The following is a 23,258-nucleotide window of genomic DNA, read 5'->3' as shown; positions in this document are numbered from 1 at the left end:
TAAGAGTACATTATATATCTATTGTTGTGTGAAAATTGTTTGCTTCAGAATGGTCTCATATTCGAGTAATGTGCAGTTTAATGTTTTCAGGTTAGCATGCCTGTACAGTGACGGGGCGATCGTTAACGGCCCGTCAAGGCGATCGTTAACGAACGGCCCGTTAACGATCGCCTTGACACTGTACAGGCATGCTAACCTGGAAACATTGAACTGCATGCACATTACTTGAATATGAGACCTGAAGCAAATAATTTTCACACAACAATAGATATATAATGTACTCTTATGTGAATCCCACAAGGATTGGAACAATCATCCCCCAGCATTCCCACTGATTCCCACTGATCAGTTACTAGCCATCCCCTTTAATATCAAAATTTCACAATTTGGGTGAGCTCACGGTGTCATTAATCTGCATTGTATTCACTCAATTAGTTTCAGGCTCAATCGACCTCACTTTGAAAGCAGAAATGATACTTCTTTTTATCATTACTGTACATTACACATAAGTCTCAAGAATGTAGATAGCACAATAATGTCAAAAATCATCAGCTTCTTCCGAAGTCTCGATATCAAGTTTAATCATTATCGTTGTTATTATGTCATTATTGTTATTGTTAATTCGGTTGTTATTGTCGTGTTGTTGGTATTGCCATGAGGAATATTGTTCGTATTGCTTTAAAGTGTTTCACTTTGCTCGTTTCTTTCTCCCTTTGTCTCATCGGAGGTATACTATAGGCGAGCTCGCCTAGTATACCGCCTCGGCATCCATTATCAGGCTCGTAACTAGGATTTTTATGGAGGGGGGGTTCAAAATTGGAAATAGTGGACCTTTCTGAGGGAGTTAAGCAACCAAGCGGGATAAGGTCTCACAATCAATTCTTCACCTTTAATAGTTCGGTTTGAGGGAAGAAGTTTTCACTTTTTTTTTTGTTCAAGTGGACCCTGCTCGCTAGTGGGGAGGTTCGTTCGAACCCCATGAAACCCCCTAGTTACGGGCCTGTCCATTTATTTATGATCTATCTACATCTAGCTGTCTGTCTGTCTGTCTCTATCTATCTATCTATCTATCTATCTATCTATCTATCTATCTATCTATCTATCCACCAGGTTACTACATCCTTATCTTACTCAGTATATAAGGCCTACTTGTGTCTTCTTAATAATATCCACTATCTCTGTATGCTATTTCTGTGACAGACAATCGCAATTTGTTACGTCATTGATCATGGTCTCTAGTATTTTTCCAATCTTATAAACTCAAATTCAAATTTAATTCAAATGACTCAGCATGGCAGTCTTTCCTTATTCCCCTGATTCCAATTTTGACTTCTCAAAATGCGACAAAAACCTCGATAAATGCAGCATCGACTGCTCAGTTTGACTTGTTTTAAATTCAGAACCGGTATCAGTTAGTACTCCCAGCACCCTTCCACTTACACGCCTAACTGGATCTCATGCATTGAACTTGTTTTCGCCGTTCGCGGCGCCCTGTCTCAATCAAAAGTCACATCCATCAGGTAAGCACTATTTGGGCACCCGTCCCGCTTCATCATGAATATTCATCTGGCAGTAAGATACTGTACTAGTAAATGGCAGAACGCTGGATACGTGCAAAACGTATGGCCGGGAAATGTAAAAATCTTGAAAAATTGCATCAACGGGGAATGTTAAAACGTCTCGCCGGGAGATGGAAAAATGTTCAGTTTTGCCGAGAAATGTAAAAACGCTGCCGGGAAATGAAAAAAATATGTATTTCAACGGTATTACGGATACATGTAGATGATGAATATTCATGATGAAGCGGGACGGGTGCCCAGATAGTGCTTACCCATCCATCATGGTAAGCACTATTTGGGCACCCGTCCCGCTTCATCATGAATATTCATTAGGCAGTAAGATACTGTACTATTAAATGGCAGAACGCTGGATACGTGCAAAACGTATCGCCGGGAAATGTAAAAATCCCGAAAAATTGCATCAACGGGGAATGTTAAAACGTCTCGCCGGAAGATGGAAAAATGTTCAGTTTTGCCGAGAAATGTAAAAACGCTGCCGGGAAATGAAAAAATTATGTATTTCCACGGTATTACGGATACATGTAGACGATGAATATTCATGATGAAGCGGGACGGGTGCCCAGATAGTGCTTACCATCCATCATGGCCGCGCCCTGCAGGACTGTTTCTGCTCAAATTTACCGCTTGTTTAAAGCCTGTCATCGTTATCCAGTGCCATATAAAACGACATCATGTATACTTTCCAGAAGAGGAGGATACCAGAAGCTCCATATTCGCCAGTGAGTGCGTTTAGAACTCGTATTTTAGGGATGATTGCTTCAAACAAATCAGCGTAAATCCAAACGAATAGTGTAGTCCCACTTACCAATATTTGTGAAGTGGAGATCTCTTATTTTTAACACAGGAATTGTCTACAGTCTTGATCTAGAATACCCAGATGTAACGATTAGAACTTCTCAAAATGCGACTAGTTGATGGTTAGAAAACCACGGTTTTTGTTTGCTTGTTGTGTTTGGTTTGTTTCTGTTTTTTTAAAAGGCATAATAGGAAAAAAAAATTAACATTACGAGTGTAGGGTCTAGAGTAACCCCGTCGCGGGGCGCTGTAACACAGTAACAGCGCCCCGAAGCATCCCATACGATTTTTAGGAAGTACTGCGACGCGTACAATTCTGTCACAAACTCACCGTTCAAAACGACACATGGATTCGCAACAAAAAGCCACATGTTGTAATACCATAATGTTGAATATTTTAGCCGACTATGTATTGCTCACCATTACCTCCGAAAACGAGAAATCGCCATCATCTTTGCTGGAACCCCACTCGACACTATCGACACTGCCGCTCGCCATTTTGAAAATATCACGTAAGTAAATTGATCTGGGCATGCGCAAATGAATATTCATGGTTACGTCATCTGCCATATATGTACATGTACAATGTTGCTCGTAGTTCTCGGACCATTCGTAGAGTATCATCATCATGGAGTTCAAAGATGCTATCAAGGAATTAGAGGAGGAGGCTGGAATTAAGTTTAAAGAGGAGCAGGTAGAAATAATGGAAAGCACAGTGAAACAGAAGGACACCTTAATGATATTGCCAACTGGGTTTGGCAAGAGCGTTTGTTTTGGTTTCCATCACCGAATCTTGGATAAAGTGAGTATGCAATGGCATCAATAAGTACAGTGAAAGTAGCAAACTGAAGCCATACAGGGTACTAGTTATGATTAGATATTTCAAATCATGATAATGATAATCATTATATCACTATCATAATCTTATATAATTTATCAAGCAAGGCAGGTTCTGATGACATAATAATATTAAAATATCGATCAATTAAAGCAAGCATGGTTATGAGATAAGGAAAAATGATTATTGATTGAACACGAATAGAAAGGCTTAAAAAAGCCATTGCCGGATCAAGCAAGACAGCATCAAAAGAATAAAAATGTGTGAATGGGGTCTACAATTTATCTTTCATAGCAATAGGCCTACTGATTAGACATTTATCATCTTACAGTTTAACAATTTGACAAGTTTAACTATTCAACAAAATTCTGTTAATCCTTTTAATCTAGTTCTATTTGTAGGATAGTGAGATATGTAGGCCCTATATTTTGATCAATAAATTGTTATTTATGATAATCAGCTAAGTTTTTATTTTCAGAATAGATATGTCATGTTAGGCCCCATACAGAAATTGAGTATGCATCAACTACATTTTATGACAGATTGAGGCAAGATCATACACTATGAATAATATGAAGAAATAGACATGGAAGACTGAATTTAAAATTATCAATGCAGAAACACTTCAGGAGGCACACTGTAACTTCTCATAATTTATTCAGACTTTATCGTCTTTGTAGCAAAATACAATTCTTCTTATGTACGAATGAAAACTTCGTATAGCTCAAAGTTATATGTAGAATACAGCTGTCTATATATTCACATCTACAAATGTACATTTCTGTCCTTTTCAATAGATACATCCCAAAAAGCGCCACATAACAATAGTTATTACTCCGCTGAAGAGTTTGATCATCAATCAAGTCATGAAGTGGCGAGAGGAGGGGGTGTGTGCAGTAGCTCTTTTGCCTGCAAGGGAGATGACTGGAGCTGACACTGAAGGTGAAAAGTCTGCTTATAACAACAACAGCATCCTGCATAGAAATTTGATGGTCTGAAGCAGTATAAAATCTCATCTTTTTATAAATAAATGAGAAATAGACTTTTCATGCAGAATACACACTTTGATGGGAAACAAGGGGCCCTGAGGTGAAACATCACATGCCAGACTTCATACACAATGATAAAAAATAGCTGAAATTCACAGATGACTTGTAGATCAATATTGGCTTTCTACAGGAAAAGAGCTGCACAGAAGAAGAAGCTATATGGTTCCCAAACAAGTCATACACATAATTTCAAGTGAGAAGATATGGCTTCATAATAAACTTATTTGCAACACATCGATTCTACACTTTTTGTTTCACATTTCAAAATGATGCTGATGTATGAATAAAAGCTATGAAAATAGAAAGAATCTTTGATAGATTATTGAAACTGTCTATTTAGACCACTCAGTTAAACTCTCTGTTAAACTTTCTCTGTCTAAAATATTATCAGGTATGAACAAGGCACATTTCCAGTTGATTTTTGCTTCACCGGAGATCATTACTTCTGGCGTATGGTGGGAGTGGCTCAAGAAACATCGCCAGAACATCTCTCTTGTGGCAGTGGATGAAGTACATTGCCTTTCCAAGTGGTGAGATAAAGTCCTCTTAATTTCAGACCTACCGAGTATATGAAATTCACAGATAAAATTATCAGATACTGACTGCAAGCAAAGCAAGACAAGTTCACATACGCTTTCATGTTCATGTATATGCCCCCATATCAAAACAACTGTTTCCCCATTTCCTGCATTACCCAGGTAGATGATCCTTGGCTAACTGATGCTCGTGTCTGTCAACCATTATTACAAGAGCAATAAACAGGGCAAACAATGGCAATAAAGAGATATTCTTGGAGTGCCAATCACCCCCACCCCCCCCCCCCCCCCCCAGCATGCCTATGAGTGGAATACCTTTCATATTACACTAGTTACATTATTCAAAATTAATTTGTAGTCTACTAGTATTACATAGAATCACTGGGGGGGGGGGGGGGGGGGAGGAGTGATTGACACCTTCAGACCCATTGAAAAGTTTATACTTATCAAACATGCAAACATATTTCACATGCAAAAAAAAAAAAAAATTCCATGGTCTCAAGAGGGAAAAGGGAAAACAACCCCTCCCAGACCCTCCCCTTGTCAGCTGATGAAACCCTAAAGTGGCAGCAGAAGTTGCACTGAAGGCCCCCCCCCCTTTTTTTTTTTTTGCTTGTTAGCTGGTGAAACCCCGAAGTGGAACCAGAAATGAACTGCCCCTCCCCCATTTTTAAAAACGTGGCGCCAAACCGTCAAAACGCACACCCTCCCCATCCCACTCCCCTTGATTAAAGCTGGTGATGATCCTGCTTACCAATCTATCTACTTGATTTGGTTAAAGAGTATGTACATGTACATTTATTTACTCAGGTAATACAACAGGTCTTAAAGCTTTTATATATATAGATAATTAATTCATGATATTTTGTTTTTATGATTCTAACTAAATCAAGGGGAAAAAGCTTCAGACCAGACTATCTGAGAGTAGAGAGGTTGCGCAGTATCTTGATGTGTCCATGGATGCTGATTACAGCTACTGCAACAGACCATATGGTTGAAGAAATCCTAGAGCTTCTCCACATGAAAAGATCACGGATCAACATTTCTGCAACAGTTCCTGACAGGTACACAAATAATTGTTGCTCAATCAATATGCTGAATAATGAGAAAGTATCAGTCAAAGAAGATTGATCACAGTATTGCATTAAAAAGTGATAATAGAGTCATGTATAGTGAGGAGCATACATCCTATGTCAGTATGTAGATATTTTTGACAATGTCTATCTAGAGTGCATGCGCATGTATTTCCCTGACAAAAATAGTAAAGGAGAAGCGTATATGTGTAGCTCATAGTGTCGTACATTACAAACAAAGTGATGTTTTGTTAGCACATTTTATAAGATGCCATATTAGGATTAATGCAACTTTTTGATCACGGGTAATAAGCACACAATTCCATTTACATTTAATTGCACAATTATATCTGATGTATATATGATTGCACATCTGATCAGTGGCATTGAGATCTTGGTGGTTGTCACTTCGAGTTAACATGTAATATGTGTAACTCATTTACCTGCATTTCCTCCCTAAATATATGGTTTACATCAGCAAAAACTGGTACCAGACTACTGATAATCTGATTCATGAGATAGAAGTTGATCAAAATGCTTCTGCAGCTACAGTCACTAGAGTCACTACAGTGCTGACTCTTACAAAACCTTTTGCAACCACTGACAACTAGGCATCCATTAGGCATATGTTATCAGCAGTCATCTACCAGCTTGAAACCAGTTTCGGATTATGTGTGACCATATACATGTATTTAAGAACATAAATCTGCTTGATCATGAGGACACACCTAATAACAAGTATTTAATTCATGTTAATTGCAGGCCAAACATCCACTTGGCTATCCACAACTGCAGCTCCAGAGACTTCACAGAATACCTCTACTGGTATTTAGAACTCCTCAAGGCAAACCAAGAACGGACACCCAAAGCAATCATCTATGCACGGTACAGCATATCTCATGAATGACACTTTCACTTTTCGGTGATCTGGGTATGGAGACTTATGTTATATTATGGCACTGGTGTGGAGTAATCCTGTCCATTCCTAAAATTCTTTCTGACGATTCTCATGAGATTAATACACAGATTAAAAAAAGGAATGTCCGGCATCATCTGCAGGGTAATGAACCTCCTAGCAAAACCAAAATCAAGTAATCTACATGACCTGCTTCAAAATGGTCAAGGTTCTGAAAAGAATTTTGCTCAAAATAATAGAAGACCTTCATGATATCATATATATTCCTTTATCATGGTGAAATTTAACCACATGACAGCATATCAACACCATACAGATCTATAACGCTGATATGCAATACTCTTTACAATTGAACTCCTTGTTCTACTTCATATTTCATGATTCTTGAGAATTCAATCATTTAGGTTGTGACCATCTTGAATGACTTTATCTAACGGTGAAAGGCCATCACACACTATTTGACTTCTAGTCCCACGACTGACTGACTTTGGATATGAAATTAACAAGCATGTTTATTCTGAGGCTATATACTGTGATTCATTTAAGATCCAAAGTTTGTCAGTCATAGGACCAAAAACATATATAGTGTGCCATGGCCTTAATATGCACATTTCAAATTATCTTACAGCAACATCGACCACGTGGCAGAAATATGGGCATGGATCAACATGGAGATGGGGTTCAAAGATGCTGATGAGAGAATCTGCGAAATGTACCACGGAAGTTCCGACACAAACAGTCAGCTTCGCATCACTGAATCATTCAGAGGCATCAATAGCAGGATCCGGTGTGTTGTCGCAACAGTGGCATTTGGTTTAGGTATCAACGTTCCGGATGTTGAGTTTGTGCTACACTTTGGCGTTCCGTCTGACATCTTGTCTTATTGGCAAGAAGTGGGACGTGCTGGGAGGGATGGGAGGACAAGTCAAGCTCACATGTACATTTTCCCAGGTGCCCTGAATTCGAGATGGACGGATGAGCAATTTATTGACTTGATCAATGCAGTCTTGAAGAAGACAAAGTGCTTCAGGAAGGGAATCCTGGAGTATCTCACTGTTAAAGAAATGCGTGAGAGCATTCAGTCTGGCCCTGCTCACTCATGTTGCAGTGTCTGCGATGGGTAGATTCATGCCTTCTTGGATGAAGACGTAATGTTTTTCCACATGTCCAATTTTACCGAAAGACTCTGCAACTTTTCACCCAATTTCTTTGGATTTTGCATCATACATCTTCCTTCGAATGCCCCAAAGCCTGAGTGTTCCCTGCCTGGGATATAGTCCAAAAGGGCATCAGCCTGATATTCTTCAGTGAAGCGTCGTATGTCAGCGTCATATAAATCTGTCCTCTTGCCTCGAGTACTATCTTCCATGTCAACTATGCCTGCACCTGTAAAGAGGGCATCAAGGTCCTTTCCAAAGGGCCCACTCATTTGTGCGCATCTGGACAGTTGTTGTGGTGTAGTACTTCCCCCAGATGACTTTACCATTCCTGTGAAAATTAAGAGAGCGATGTTTGTCATGAGGTTAATTTATCGTATTGAAATTTAATATGTGAGGTTTTCATGCCTCTGCCGCAAGAGACACACTATTTTCAGTTTCTTCAGCCATACTTCTGTCCAGCTGTCTGTCCATCATTCTGTCTGTTCGTCCTTTGCCCATAATCTATTTTGTGGACAGCAAAACTTAACCATTTGAAGTATTTTAATAAGATGTTATATGAGTGGGCAATGTAGTGGTTATCAACTTTTCAGTGCCCCTGCTCAAGGTCGGAGATCTAGGTCATATTCTTACATTTCTTTTCAAGACGTATTGTAAGAAACATGTAAGTTGTAGGCATACAAGTCGCAATAGTAGCATTTCTGATTGTTATTGTTTATATTGAAACAAATTTTTACCCTTGAATACAATAGACAATAAGTATGTTTTAGCTAAAGTAAGTTGTGAATCAATACTTAAACTCGAAGCCAATACTAAAAGGTATTATTTCTTCCAGACATTCCTAAGCATTGGCCCATTAATCGATTGTGAACAATTTATTATGATATTGTGTGTTGTTTCATATTTACTGTATGCTTAATGCAAAGTGTATAAGAAATCACATGCAGTTGGATTGATCATGTGCTTGAACAAGACCCCTAAAATGTCCGTAACTTATTTATGCCTCCCCCATGAAGTGTCCCTGGAGGCATTGTGTTTTCAAGTTGTCTGTCCTTTTTTTTCGTTATCATTTTGTGGACAGCTTAATTCTAAAACCATTTGAGATATCCGATGGTATGTCTATGTCACTTTTATGTGAAGATGCTCAAGGTCAGAGGTCAAGGACAAATGCTCAAAATTTCACTGTTTCCAATGTATCTATTCCACGCCTGAACATATTTTCTAAAAACTTAGTGTATACATATACTACCCAATGAAGATTCACTTGAGAGAGATTTGGGTTATGAGGTCAAAGGTCAAGTGAAAATATCAACATTTCATTTTTTTCTCCATATGTCGGAAATGGTTGGAGGTATGATACTTACAGCTGCATGGAACTTAGCACACATGCATGTATTGACTGGCAGTGACTTTCTGGGGAATTTTCAATGTATTGTAAAACAGAAATGTTGCTATGGCTATATAGTAGCCATAGTTACATTTCTATTTTACAATACACTGAACATGATTTCTGATAAGTTTCGGTTTGATGGGTTTGAAATTATTTCCTTCTTTTATGTTTTTGGTGCATTTAAATTCAAGAGCTCCTTTTCATCAGAATGATAGCAGGATTGTAGGTCCCTATAGGAGATATAATTTGATTACAGTTCAACCAAATTAAAAAAGTGTGACCCTTCTTTCTTTGTTGATTATGTGCTAAGTCAGTGGTGTGGTAGACATAGTGTATTTTTCCAGGCAATGAAGTGACTAAGGACTCCAATCCATACAGGCACCTGGTAGAAGATAGTGCATTTCCATTATAATAAACATGGTTATAACAAAATTCCGGTTGCAAGGAAGTAAAAAAATTCAGGCAATAACATCATCCACTCTATGTTTTTTTTCAGTGCTTTTTGTTCTGTTACAATGAAATTTGGATGTAACAAAAAGAAAACCGGTGATTCCAAGGACTTTGTTATAATGAGGGGTCCACTGATGTATGTGCCAATTCTCTGTCACCTTTCAATAACTTTAGAAAAAAAGCTTTTGACAGCAATACAAAAGAACTGGCTGTAATTACCTTCTACATCTGAAGAGAAAATTAAAAGTTTGTGGAGTATAAATTAAGAATTATGATATTCACCCACATAATCCAAGTTCATGAATTCGTTCACGAGATCCAGTCCAATGTTTCCTCCACGTCTCCCTTTGGGGTTTGCCACTCTATTCCACACAAAGCTTAGCTGAAGCTTTGGATCAGCAAACCCTCCAACGCCTAATTAGCAATCAAAACACAATCAATCACAGAAAGGGCTCAAGTTTCTATAATGATCTGTAGAGAAGAAACAATGAAGTGAAGCAACTGGTGGGGTAGCTTGTGGTATTGCCAGCCCTTTTTTGTTACCTTGTTGTATTACTAAGTACAAGATAAAACTGAAGATAAAAGAAGAATGACATGGGGGCACGTGCTCTCCTTCACATATGTTTAAATAGTGTGCATGTACACTGATCAATTATATCAAGAGCAAGAATGAAAGAACAAACATTAAGCTGCATTAGCATCATATTGGACAGTGTCAAAAAGTTTGTCAATCATAGACCAGTACATGTGTTCATGTTTGGTTGCAAGGAGTAACATTTTTCTCATCTGAAATGCATTGACAAGATATTGACTTAATTTGATAGCATGAATCAATGCAGCAGCATCCAATCATACCCATCAAAAAGTTCCATTTCTGTATTTCATTATCACGATAAGTATCACTTTCAATGAAAAAACAATTCCAAAAGCATGTACAGGTTTATCATAAACTTGTCATTCAATGAAACACTGTCTAAAACTCACATGCAAGAAAGTAATGCCCATTTATGAGATACTTCGGATGATTCTTCAGATGGAAGTCAATCATATCTGCTTTCCAGTCATCTGTCATGGCTGGTCCATCACCTTCTCTGACTGCTTGTCGTCTGACAAGGTGGCAAAGTCCTTCATACATGAGAGCTTTGGTGTGGTTAAGTATGTAGTCATCATTTTCAGCCCCAAGACTGCATTCATCTGAACAGTACCACTTATCTGGAAATGAATACAAAATAGAGAAGAATAAAAAGAAAATGAGAATGTAGAGTGTGTTATGCATTTTTTACTGTGTTGAATGATAGTACTTGGAGTAATTGTGAAGAGAACTTGTATGCCTGCCATACAAAGATTTGAATTTGCATTTGCTTGGGTACCTTCAATTGTTGAGCCTCCTTGCTCCCCTCTGGTAGAAGGACCACCATCATTTGAAGTTGGCCCTTTGTGTTTCTATATTTGTAGTGGTATTTGCGTTTTTTATCTAACATGGTCTTACTTTTTCCACACATGATAATACAACACTATTTATATATCAAGGCTTCACCACATTTTGAAGGGTCATATAGTGTATCTTGGATGTATTATCAAGTTAATATTGATATCTGCATAGAATATTTTCTGAATCCATGGCTTATTTAAGGACAGGATATGTTATCTCCCATCTCCACCCCATATCGGAACAGTTGTACTACACTTGTACATGTAAATATAGACATGCAGGAATGCCACAAAAACTAAGTGTTGCTACAACTCCTTACATAAAAGTTGGTATCTGAGTTCCCTCTGTTAGTCATGAATATATACATGCATATACAATTGTATTTCAATTTCTGTATTTGAGGGTTTTTTTTTCTGTTGGATTTAAATCTTGCCCCTCTACACAATAATAACTTCAACTTTGACTGTGTATCTTGAAATGTATGAGCTTTTATACAGGCATGCACAACAGCTTTCTGATTCTATCAGCATACTCCTGTTTCACTGCAACCCCTCACCCAAGATATGCACGCACACACACACACACACACACACACACACACGAATTTGACATCTATCCTCATTACCTGCTACAGGGTCATCTTTGCTGATGTCGACACAGGACTTGTGATACCATTCATGCTTTTTACAGTGCTCTGCTAGGTGGCATTGCACCATCCCCTCATCTCCAGTCTGACACTTCTTATGGCAGAAGCAGTAGATGTACGAGTCACTGTCTTTACACCCTTGAGAGCAGTACCAGTCTTCGTCAGAATCTGGTGCCTCTTGGAGTCCCACACAGCTTAAATGGAACCATGCATGTCTACATGTCTTAGAGCAGCACATGACCATTTCATCTGACTTCTCTGTTGGTATATAAGCAAACATACAATGGCAAATAAACAAAAAACACTTTAGGGTTATAAACTGTTTATAGTAACTGTGTGCACAGTTGTATGTGAACTGAATTCAACTTGGTATTATCAGATCTTAATATTTACATTTGAAATCATGTCAGCTGTTAATGCTTCAGTAAAATGTTTCATTTTATTTGGAGAGTGCCACATCACTGCAGTGAGCTTTAATGCCTCGTAAGACAAATATAATAGATTTTAAGTTATTGATATGTAGATTAACAATGAAAATCCTCCCATAAATAATTCATAACACACTAGTATATACTGTGGACATGGAAGCTGTATTATCAACCCTTTTTCTCATTAGGCCCATTTCAGTAACTAGGGTAATGAATGGAGTGTCAACAGTAGGCATTTATGCAATCTGTTGCAATACAAAATGTCACTTCCAATTCCTTCAAGAGCCAGATCCATTCTTGCATCACAGAATATGTTTCTACTCGCAGACATGGTAACTAGACAATGATGAGTCACGTTGTCATGGCTATTTCAAAAGAGATGTTCATGAATTTCCTACCATCATATAAGATCTTTCTAGCCAAACATCAACCATTACACGAATATTCAGATTGAAGTTACCTTTTGTGTTGCAGAAACAGTACCGTAGAGCGTCATCAGGAACATCTCTTAATTTCTGATCAAAACCTGCTGCAGCTACTTGCACATCTCCTCGATCTGGCGGAGCCCAGCAGAAGTCCACCACCCGCTGTGATAGATTAGATAGCCACTTGAGCTGTGCTTCTACATCCTGCTCAGTTGGCAATCCTTTTGGCTGATCCTCTAGTGATGATACTCCGCATAGTTTCATTGCACACAGAACGATGTGTGATTCTGTCACAAACTAAAACGTTGAATGAGAGAATAAGAAATCTCTGAAACATGGTCTATTGAGAGTGAAACTAAGTAAATGTTATTTAGGATGGAAGGGGCAGGAATGATGAGTTAAGTAGCTGAATATCACCCAACGTCCACACATAAAAAAGTAACATAGCCAATCCAAATGCAGTAATTATTTTTTTTCATGAATTGAAATCGTCACAATTTCATTTATGTTGCAATTATCAGTTGTATGAGATTACTTAAAAACAACCAAAACTCAGTTGCAGTGAGCATCAACAAATAAAGAATTAGTAGTTCACACAAAGTCTATCATGGATTTATTACCTACACCAAGGAAGGAGGTTATGCTTTTGTCTGTTTTGATTTGTCAGAGTGCAAAATAACTCAAGTTGTCTACAGATTTGATGAAACTTTACTCACAGAAAAAGTTGAGAATGTCACAAAAAAACGCTGAAGAGGTAATCACATTTCAGCATTTTTTGTATATTTTTACTTACCTATCATTGGGAGTTATATGTGTATAAGTGGAAATGAATTGCTTCGAAGAGGTCTATGCTCTCTGATTCCTTTTCTAGTTTTTGTATTTTCATACAAAAGTTTATATACACTTATATATACCTTATACAGATCCCAGACATGCTGAAAGTTCTCAACTGCATCTCTCTTGAATGACCTGTGATTGAACTCATTCTTCAGTTGAGCAATGGTTCCCCTGTCAGCCAGGCTGGATGCTTGGAAGAACTTGTTGTTTGAATCCTGTTTGTATGATAATGATTATGCATAGTTCATATAATAGGCACAGCTAGGATTGGGTTTGTAGGTGTTTCATGTTAGTGGCTTTGCCTCCCCAACACACTTTACATGTACAATAAAAGGGAGGCACCCGTGTTGGAAACTGTCACCCCAATGCAGAGTGTTCAAATCAGATTGCAATTGAACTGAATGTTTAATTATTTCGTATTCATGAATGAACTACCTGTACATGAGGCCCTTTATTTTTATATGTGGCCTTTGGAAATCTACCATAAATTTCAGAATGAAAGAAAAAAATCCTTTACTTTAACATACCATTACTGCCGTTGTCAAATTGAGCCAATATTTTTTTTCTTGTTTTTTTTTAAAGGCAGGTTGTGAATACAAAAGAAATTTTTTGCACACATATTTCTGACTATCTGCATCACTACTTCCATCCCCAAATTATCAGTTGCTTTTTTTTTCACCAAACATTATAAACATAACATAGGCCTACACAAGTTACCAAAATGGTATATCATTACCTGCACATGGAGGATTTCCTTGTGGAACTCTTGCGGGCAAGCGTAAAATGCCTCCAAACGGTCATCCCACTTTGCTCCATTACTCCTAGCCCGCTGTGCGTGGAGAATGCGCTCAATGGTGAGGCCATCACCACTCAGGAGACATGGTTTGGGATGATCATCCACAACAGGAACATATTTCTGCAAATGCTCCATCACTGAGATCATACCCTGAGTGGAGCCTGGATCAGCGTCAACAACTCCCAGAGTGACCTATATTTCAAAAAAGAAAGGAAGGGAGGAACGAAGGAAGGAAGAAAGAAAGAAAGAAAGAGAAATTGAAGTAATGTTTCTTGCAAAAGTGATGTATTTAATACTATGATTGCGGAAGACAAGCACTCCTATTTAATGCACATGCATTGAATAAAAACAATTGTGTTACCATGTTAAATAAAAACTTACACATTGAGATTTCTCATCCATTTCAGTAGTATGAGAATGAAGGATTCTGGAGGGAATCTTGTTCTGTAGATGCTTAAGTTGCGTCATGTGCTTGGGTAGCAGGGACTGTACCAGAAAAACTGCTCTTGCTCTCTGTCGCTCAAACACATCAGGAGATGGAAGGAATGTGTATGGATCAAGACTTGCTGCTGGTACTTGTAGAATTGCTGATCCCTCTTTGACTCGATCTTTGACAGCAAAACACATCGTTTGCAGGAGGAACTTGTTTCCATGTCCTTTCCTCTGATGTTTGGCTTCAGTTCCAACCTGTATGTTGTCAATACAGAAGCCATAGCTGTATCCGCCGGTGTCCTTGATCGTCTGCTGAGTTTCTGGTTTTTCCTAATAAGCAGAAAGAGGGGAAAAAGTTTGTCTTTCTTTAACCCAATAAGGCCCAAGCTTATTTTGACCCCTTCCAGGGGGGGGGGGGGGGGGCACACATTGTGCTCTATATAATCTTTTTACTATATGATGTATGACTGTCATATTTGGCACTTTATATCAATCATTTTCATTTGCCACAAGTGAAAAGCAAGGAAACCTTCACTATTTTGTAATGGTTGAAATTTATTAAGGTCAACATGTGGGGGCGCTATTCATTACAAGGTAAAGAAAATAATGCATAAGAGCTACGCTGAATTGCTTGGGATAGTTTTAGATATTTGTATCACATTTCATATTTCCATAGTATTGATATTCTTTTGCAGATTTATAATATGATAAACAAATGATGTTAAAGGCAAAACACATAATAATAGGGTAATCTTAAGAAAATGCTGCATTTTCAATTATTTCCATTATATTTCTTGTTTGATGGCTATGTCACAGCGACCATTGTAGGGTAATTCACAACCATAATTAGAGTTAAATCTTAATTGAATTAAATCTTAATTGTAATAATTCTTGTTTGTGAAGTTTTTTCTAAACACCAGCGCTGATAGAGTAACATACAGGCCTTGTTCACCGTAACTTGCGAGGTATTTTTACGCTGTTGGTGCCCAGCGGGAATGCGATGATTTAATGAATCATTTCGGCTGTAGTCTTGTACAATATTTATGATCGTTGCGCCTGAAGGGATTAAAAATGCGTTCTTTATTTTCTTCTCCAAAATCTATTTGCGTTTTGTACATCCGTTCTTGAAAATATGCGACAGGATTGAATGTGGAAGGTTGTGATCCTTTTTACGCAAATCTGCACCTGGTAATAGACCATTCTGAAAGAAAGAAAAATCTTCATTGTGAAATGCAGTCTTAAAATTGTAATAATGAACAAATCCAGATCTATTCAAACTAATAAATGCGTTGGTTTCTTTTTCTGATTTAGGTTAACATGCGTCATTCAGCTTTTTTACGCTACTGTCACCTGGCGAGATCGCGATGATCTCACGGTAACGTATGCGTTGTTTACCGTTAACTTGCGAGGTATTTTACGCTGTTAGTGCCCAGCGGAAATGTGATAATTTCATGAATAATTTCGGCTGTAATTTTATACAATGTATGATCAATGCGCCCGAAAGGATTAAAACTGTGTTCTTTATTTTCTTCCGAAAATCTCTTCACGATTGGTACATCGATTCCGTTCTTGAACTGTTAAATGCGTTTGTTTCTATTTCCGAACACCGATTAAGTAGGTTAACATGTGTTATTCAACTATCTTTTACGCTAAAGTCACCCGGCGATATTGCGATTATTTCACCAGTTATTTCGGCTTCAATCAAACACACTCATATTTAAATTTTTCAAATTTATTCAAAATTTATTCAATTTTTTTAAATTATAATGAACACAAATCCAGATCTATTCAAACTAATAAATGCGTTTGTTTCTTTTTCTAAACACCGATTAAGTATGTTAACATACGTTATTCAACTATTTTTGCCCTACTGTTTTTGGCTACAAGTGTCGCTACGTGAAAAGTTTTTGAATGCGTTATCCTTTTTTTCCTCGTTGCGCTGTGGTCTGACCTAATATCACGCACGCGTATCTCGCGAAAAAGAAAATCGAATGATCATGTTTGATAATTCAGTAGGAACATGGGAAGGCATTCCTGTGTCTTATTGCGTGGTTTAGAAGAAAAAATGGAAGGAACGGTTCTCTGCAAAACGGGAAAAAGACATGGATAGCGTGAATTCGGTTTTCAATGTTTCGTTTGTCGCGTGTTTGAAAGCGACAACTTAGTCAAGAAATGGTACCTCGTTATATCCGATCAAATTGCTTATGTTTTTCTTTATCATGATGCGCCAAAATTGTCCTCGTTATAACCGGAATCTCGTTATAACCGAACTCGTTATAACCGATTCGTTCTGCCATAGGTTTGCATGCAAAGGAAAACGGGACCGGCGCGATCACCTCGTTATAACCGAACTCGTTATAACGGGGTTTCACTGTATAATCATGATTGAAATTCAACGTTTCTCTCCTTATATACATAGTGACTAAGATTTGCAATGCTTTCTTTCCCCAGTTTCACTGTTTTGTGTTATTCTTATTCACAGAATAAAGTTGTAATATATATTTTCATTACATTTGTCCATCAACTGTTTTACTCCTTTATAATAGTATTCTTTTGCAGGTAATAAATTCGTAACAGTTTGATAGGGTCAAGATGATTGCTATACACCTTACAGGTCTCTACATGGAATGACAGTAAGTACTGATCATACATTCATTTCTCATGGAGAGCAGATCCATGTTACTACAGTGGAAACTCGATATAACGAGATGGACGGGACCGAGTCATTTTCCTCGTTATAGCCGATATCTCGTTATATCAGTAGGCATAAAAGAAAGGATAACGTAAAGACATTAATTTGCACATGTGGGACTATCCATCATCTTTCAATCAATACTGATAACTTGATAATGTGTGTGAGGGAATTACTCACCTTTATGGGTAAGAAGATGTTTTTCGCCAATGAAATCCAATATCAAGAATGTGTTTCTTATTAATTGTAGATATTTGAATCTGTAAATTATATAGCTTGCGATCGTCTATGGATTAGTATGTGGTGTGTATGGGTGTGTGGAATATGGTCTGCACAATGCTGTGTGTGTATGTGACACATTCTGTATGTACATTATGACTGCGTGTGTGTGAAGATGGGGAATTCCCTACGTAGAAAGCCAATCACAGCATCAGATTGCCTCACACCTGCTAAACGTCATGATGATGTCATGTATACATATGGCCGTCCCACCACATTTTCTGCATGTATCAGTGTGCCGCACACACACACATACACGTACAACATGCGGTGCTAGCTGGAGTGCACTGAAGAAAATATGTGTGTACAAGACAGTTTTTGGCGCATCGAGCTTTACAATCTCGGAAGGTGATAGCACAGGCGAAGTAAAGCTTTACCCGAGGACAGTTTGATTTACCTCGCTATAACAGGTTTGATTGGCTATGTTTTTCTTTGTTTGGAAGTCACAAAATTTATCTCGTTATAGCAGTTATTTCGTTATAGCCGATCTCGCTATAAGAGTAGCATTTTACATAGACTTGTGTGGAAGGAAATTTGGGACCGGGAAAATTTCCTTGTAATAACCGATATCTCGTTATAGCAGTGTTCGTTATACCGAGTTTCCCCTGTATTAAAGAAAAGATTTCTTATGCTTGAACCAAGTGTTTATACATTTAATATACATCTTTTATAATACACCATTTAGTGAGTGTCACAATGTTGAAAGATTGTGGGCTGGAGTAAGAGAATGGATAAATGTTAATGAGGGTTTAGAAATAATATTTACGACCGAAAATAAATTCTTTGGTTTGGAGGGCATTAGTAATTTGGCATTGAATTGTATCACTATGCTTGTAAGATATGAAATTTATGATTCTAAAATAAAAAGAGTATTTCCTCATTTAATTTATGTAAAGATAGTACACATGTATACAGGAATATTACCAAGTACAATGAGAACAAAATTTATTGCAAGGAATAGACATAAGCTGCAATTGTTTCAGAAAAATGGTGTCTGTTTAAGACACCTGTTTTCTTGATATGCATGATGGTCTGAGTCATGATACCTCATTGCCTATTTTTCAAAGTGCTTTGTTTGACATATTACGATGTATGTGTATGCATGCTGATGCATTCTGATATATGTATGCACAGGCACACATGCAGCAGAAGCAACATGGCAGACATCAATATCTGCATACATGTATGGTAGGTTCCCCTGTGTAAGCCCCTATATTCAGATATTGGTACCCTGTTTGTTTGATCAAAACCCTCTGGGCTGCCAGACTTTACAGTCTGCCCTCTGTTATCTGGCCATTTTGGGACTGGCGCCTGCCCAGATACATGTAAGTAATGTGGCTGCATACGTATGAGAGAAACAATGTGATGGATAAAAGTATGAATGATAATGTGTACATTGAAACAGTAGCGTAATAAATGCTTGCCTACTTTAATAAAATCATAGTCGTGAAAATGAAACACTTCAATGTGAAATTCTTAACATGTTTCTGTAGGGAATATAATGTGTAATTTGCATGAGTTTGTGGGAGTGTTAATTGTGTTTGAAATCAATTGTTTTTCTATTTTGTCTTAACTGCTAGGAGGCATCTGAATAATAGAGAAGTCTATAAGAGAGGGCGAGATAATCAAGGCCGGACTGTATCCTACTTTTCTTTTAAATGGCAACTGAACCAGTACCACCATTGTTCAAAAGTGGTCTCCATGGCAACTATGTATCTCTATTTGAGGTTGCATGCAACCACCTTCCTTCTCTCTCCCTCTCTCTCTCTCTCTCTCTCTCTCTTTCTCTCTCTCTCTCCAGCTATGCTCTGAGTCCTAAAAGCACACACAGACATAACTACTGAGAAACAATGAGAGTAAGAGTGATAATTTTATTATTAAAAAATTTCAAAAATTTAAGATCAATGGCTAAATACCAATGTTCTGACAGCTTTGCTGTGACTCTTCTCCCTCAGTTCTTCATACACAATGAAATCAAGTCATGACAAAACTAACACTGCAAAATCATGTAATAATTGCACTGCTCCGCGATATCCACACAACCCAAATTTACAAAGTACGACAACAAATTATTGCAATAGCTCATAAGCCTTTGGCTCAGTAGAGCTAAAAATACATATGTATGTCCAGTATATGTTTACTTTGGAGCCTGGCCAGCACACACATTTTATGTTTCTGTACAGCTATAAGCTGAAATCTAGCAACCCAGTGGAAGTAAAGTGGCAAAGATCCAGTGAGGATTCTCATCACAATTTACACTGCCACACTTCTCATGAAGAAAGAAAAAATTGTGCTGTCGCACACAATTTTCATTGTGATATAACAGGTAGCACTTGGTGCAGATTCTAAGCAACTTTTCCTCAAAAGATATGAGTCAAAAGATATCATGGAGTACTGGGATCTACACATATAACACAGAACTTACGATTATTTTGTTTGTTTAATGGAGCCTTCCTCTAGCAATACATGCATAACATGGATAATATTGAGGTTTTAAATAATGTAAGGAAATAAAAATTTTCATGTGATTTTTTTTTATTCAATTGATGGAAATATCAAAATGTGTACAGACATAATAAGAAAATAAAAAAATAGGATATCAAATTCAAACCCACAGACTGTCAAGCCAAATGCAACTTTTCATTCAGTGAGATTTGAATAAGCCAGTTCAGTTAGCTTGTGTGCATTTGGGTACAAATTACCTTCCTTTTTCTTTCTTTTTATTATCCTCAGTTGGATAGGCACTTCACTTGTTTTCAAAGGAACAAAATGCATAACCTTGCTTGACATAACAATTTACAGAATCCATCAGTCATGTTCAGATAAAGGAAGACCTTGTGAAGACCAGGTGACCAGAATGGTCCATCAACTAATGCTTGGGAAAGTGTCCATTTCATTATCTTGCACTAAATGTATCAGTAATCTTTTTCCACGGATAATGCCAAATATCACTTTTGCCATCAGGTGGATTTGCTGGCAAGCTCCACTTAATAAGGATTACTTGAATAATCATATCAAGATCTTAACTCAGTGAATTTAAAAAAAAACATGCTCTGCTGGGACAAATCACCTTTTTCTGCTCATGCACAATGTGGAAGATGGCATAGTGTGTACAAATTGAGGACTGTACCATCAATACAACTAAGGGGAGATTATCAGCAACGCAAAAAAAAAAAAAAAAAAGGCAAAAACAAATGGGTGTATATCAGATATGCATAGAAAACGGGTCATTGGGGGAATGTAGGTATACCTGTATCTACTTTTTCTCCAAAAAAAAAGTTGTATTTCTCATTAACATACAGAATTTAGTGGTACAAGATACATTTTGTGCTCTAGTCAATTCAATGCTTCTTTGAGCAAATATTAACTCATAATTTTTCAAGGATGATATTTGCATTTGTTTCTGATTATGCTTTTTATCAAATTTCACCCAAACTACCATTTATTCAACATTAGTTATAAATATACGCAGATATATATATATATATATATATTATATGTATACATACATATATATGTCCATTTACAATTGCCGAAGTACAAATTGGGCTGATATTTTCTTAGAAAGTAACAAGAGAAGTACAAAAATAAACTGCTCTGTATTCAATTAAATATGTACACAACTTTGTATATTCCCTACTTTCTTCTAAAGAGCTGGTATACTTTTTAACAACATTTTATATACACCAACTTCCATAACTGATGAATAAGTACAACTCCATGTTAAATGACTAACCATCATTTTAAAAGGATGGTACAGCTTCCATTGAGATAGCATTTTAGGTTTCCAACTTCTTTGATAATGATTTTTTGAGATAATGAGAAATGTCTCATGAAATATGAAAGAGCATGATAATTCTAGGAGGAATTCAAAGTTTATTTGCTGAAAAATGGTTTTAGAATGGCGGAGATATCTAAAACAAAGTGATCCCAATAAAGGTAGGACCCACCTCTCATTGGGATCGCTTTGTTTTACTTTGTTGTTGGATATCACATCCATTTAAAAACCAGTTTTTATCCAAAAAAAAAAAAAAACCTTTGAATTCCTCTGTTAAGAAATATATATATATATATATATATTTTTTTTTTTTTTTGGGGGGGGGGGTTTACATTTCATGAAGTGGTTTTTAACCATCTTGCAAAAACTTAAAAGCTGAATCCTCATCTCAACCAATACTATACCATCCCTTTAAGGGTTGAATAATAGTTGTAGAAAGACAATGGCCACTTATGCTGCAGCTCTGATGCTTAAAGTAAAGAAAGTGTACCATCAAAGGCACGCCTTGCAAGGAAATATAAAAGGTTTAACAACTTTACACTGCCAGCTGTAAGAGTGCCATAAAAGCAGCAGAAATGCCAGCAGTCACTGGCAAAGTGACCACCCAAGCTAGGACAATACCGCCGCAGAGTGACCAGTTGACTGTCCGGCGATCTCTAACCAAGCCAATAAACACAACTGAGCCTATCTTGCAGTGAGTCGTGCTGATTGGGATTCCCACATTGGATGCCAAAAGAACCATCATGGCAGCACCTAGCTCAATGGAGAATCCACTGTATGAAATGGAAAATGAGAATACAGATAACATCACAATCAGCTACAGTAGCAGGATACCATTAACTGAGGCAGAGCTTAAATTCCTTTTAATTCACTCACCACACCCTTTTGAATACAGGACTAATTGCTGAACAAGCCTATAGAATCTCTCCACTATTAACCTTCTTTATACTGAGCCTTTTCTCCCATTGTAATATGATAGAGAAATGCCACAGTGGTGGCCATGTTACATGGCAGACTACTATTTCTCTATGGCATTTGATATAGAGCATAACTATGTAGAGTACGGCAGAAAATACAGTAATGACGGAACTCACATTAATATGGTCAAATATCACAAATATCCTTAGCGGCTTAGTCCCATTTAGAGAATTCTTCTCCAATAGAAAATAATGCACTTAGATAACCTCTTCCACACATTTGGAAGATATCTAAACATGATGATGGTTCTCAGCATTTATATGGCGCAATCTATCTGTCAACATGCTTTTAATGCCAAATGTATTGACACAAAACTCAAAACTAAGAGACAATGTGCTACCCACAATAAACAAGTCAAGGCTGGCCAACCTACCCGCTCCTGGTTTCTTCTACATTGTCTCTCTTTCTTGTACTGCGCACAATTCATATACCTGCAACGTGCAGAGTTTACTGAGTGTACAAAGAGTACATGGAGGGGGAAAAATGTATGTAACAATAAGTATAGAATTCCTTAAGCTTTGCTGCACTTTGTGTAATAAGAGGACGCTGCCATATGAAGGCAGGTAGCACATTACTCTTTCTGTTCATGGATTTTGTAACTTCTCTGCTGCCACTGTGGGTTGTTTTGTTCATGGGGCTTCAACAGCATGTGTATTGGCATTGGTACTCACATGATCTGCTGTGCATACATCGTACCTAAATTCAATCACTTGGTAATGCTCTCTCATTCACTTCTGCTGATATTCATAAA

At 37.4% G+C, this 23,258-nt stretch overlaps 2 protein-coding genes across 2 annotated transcripts in view; one reads left to right on the top strand and one right to left on the bottom strand.

Annotated features, from left to right (window-relative positions):
* LOC139723502 (ATP-dependent DNA helicase RecQ-like) overlaps positions 1-7,911 on the top strand; it is a 56,968-nt gene extending 49,057 nt beyond the window's left edge. Inside the window, exons 2-3 of the mRNA XM_071634741.1 lie at positions 6,634-6,756; positions 7,416-7,911. Of these exons, the coding sequence (XP_071490842.1) occupies positions 6,634-6,756; positions 7,416-7,911 (619 nt within the window). The remainder of the gene's footprint in view (positions 1-6,633; positions 6,757-7,415) is intronic.
* LOC139723501 (uncharacterized) lies at positions 7,437-23,198 on the bottom strand. The gene is made up of 10 exons (XM_071634740.1): positions 23,179-23,198; positions 22,191-22,302; positions 14,730-15,110; positions 14,289-14,540; positions 13,630-13,767; positions 12,751-13,012; positions 11,842-12,120; positions 10,769-10,996; positions 10,067-10,198; positions 7,437-8,275 (listed from the first exon to the last, which is right to left on the bottom strand). Exons 1-10 carry the CDS (start codon positions 23,196-23,198, stop codon positions 7,914-7,916), a joined length of 2,166 nt encoding a protein of 721 aa, XP_071490841.1. The 3' UTR covers positions 7,437-7,913.
* Between the last annotated feature and the right edge of the window lie 60 nt (positions 23,199-23,258).

Source organism: Diadema antillarum, unplaced genomic scaffold (assembly GCF_040938485.1).
Source record: "Diadema antillarum isolate AM-2024a unplaced genomic scaffold, OU_Dant_1.0 scf00000192, whole genome shotgun sequence".
Lineage (NCBI taxonomy): Eukaryota > Metazoa > Echinodermata > Echinoidea > Diadematoida > Diadematidae > Diadema > Diadema antillarum.
This window is presented reverse-complemented; position numbering and strand designations above follow the sequence as displayed.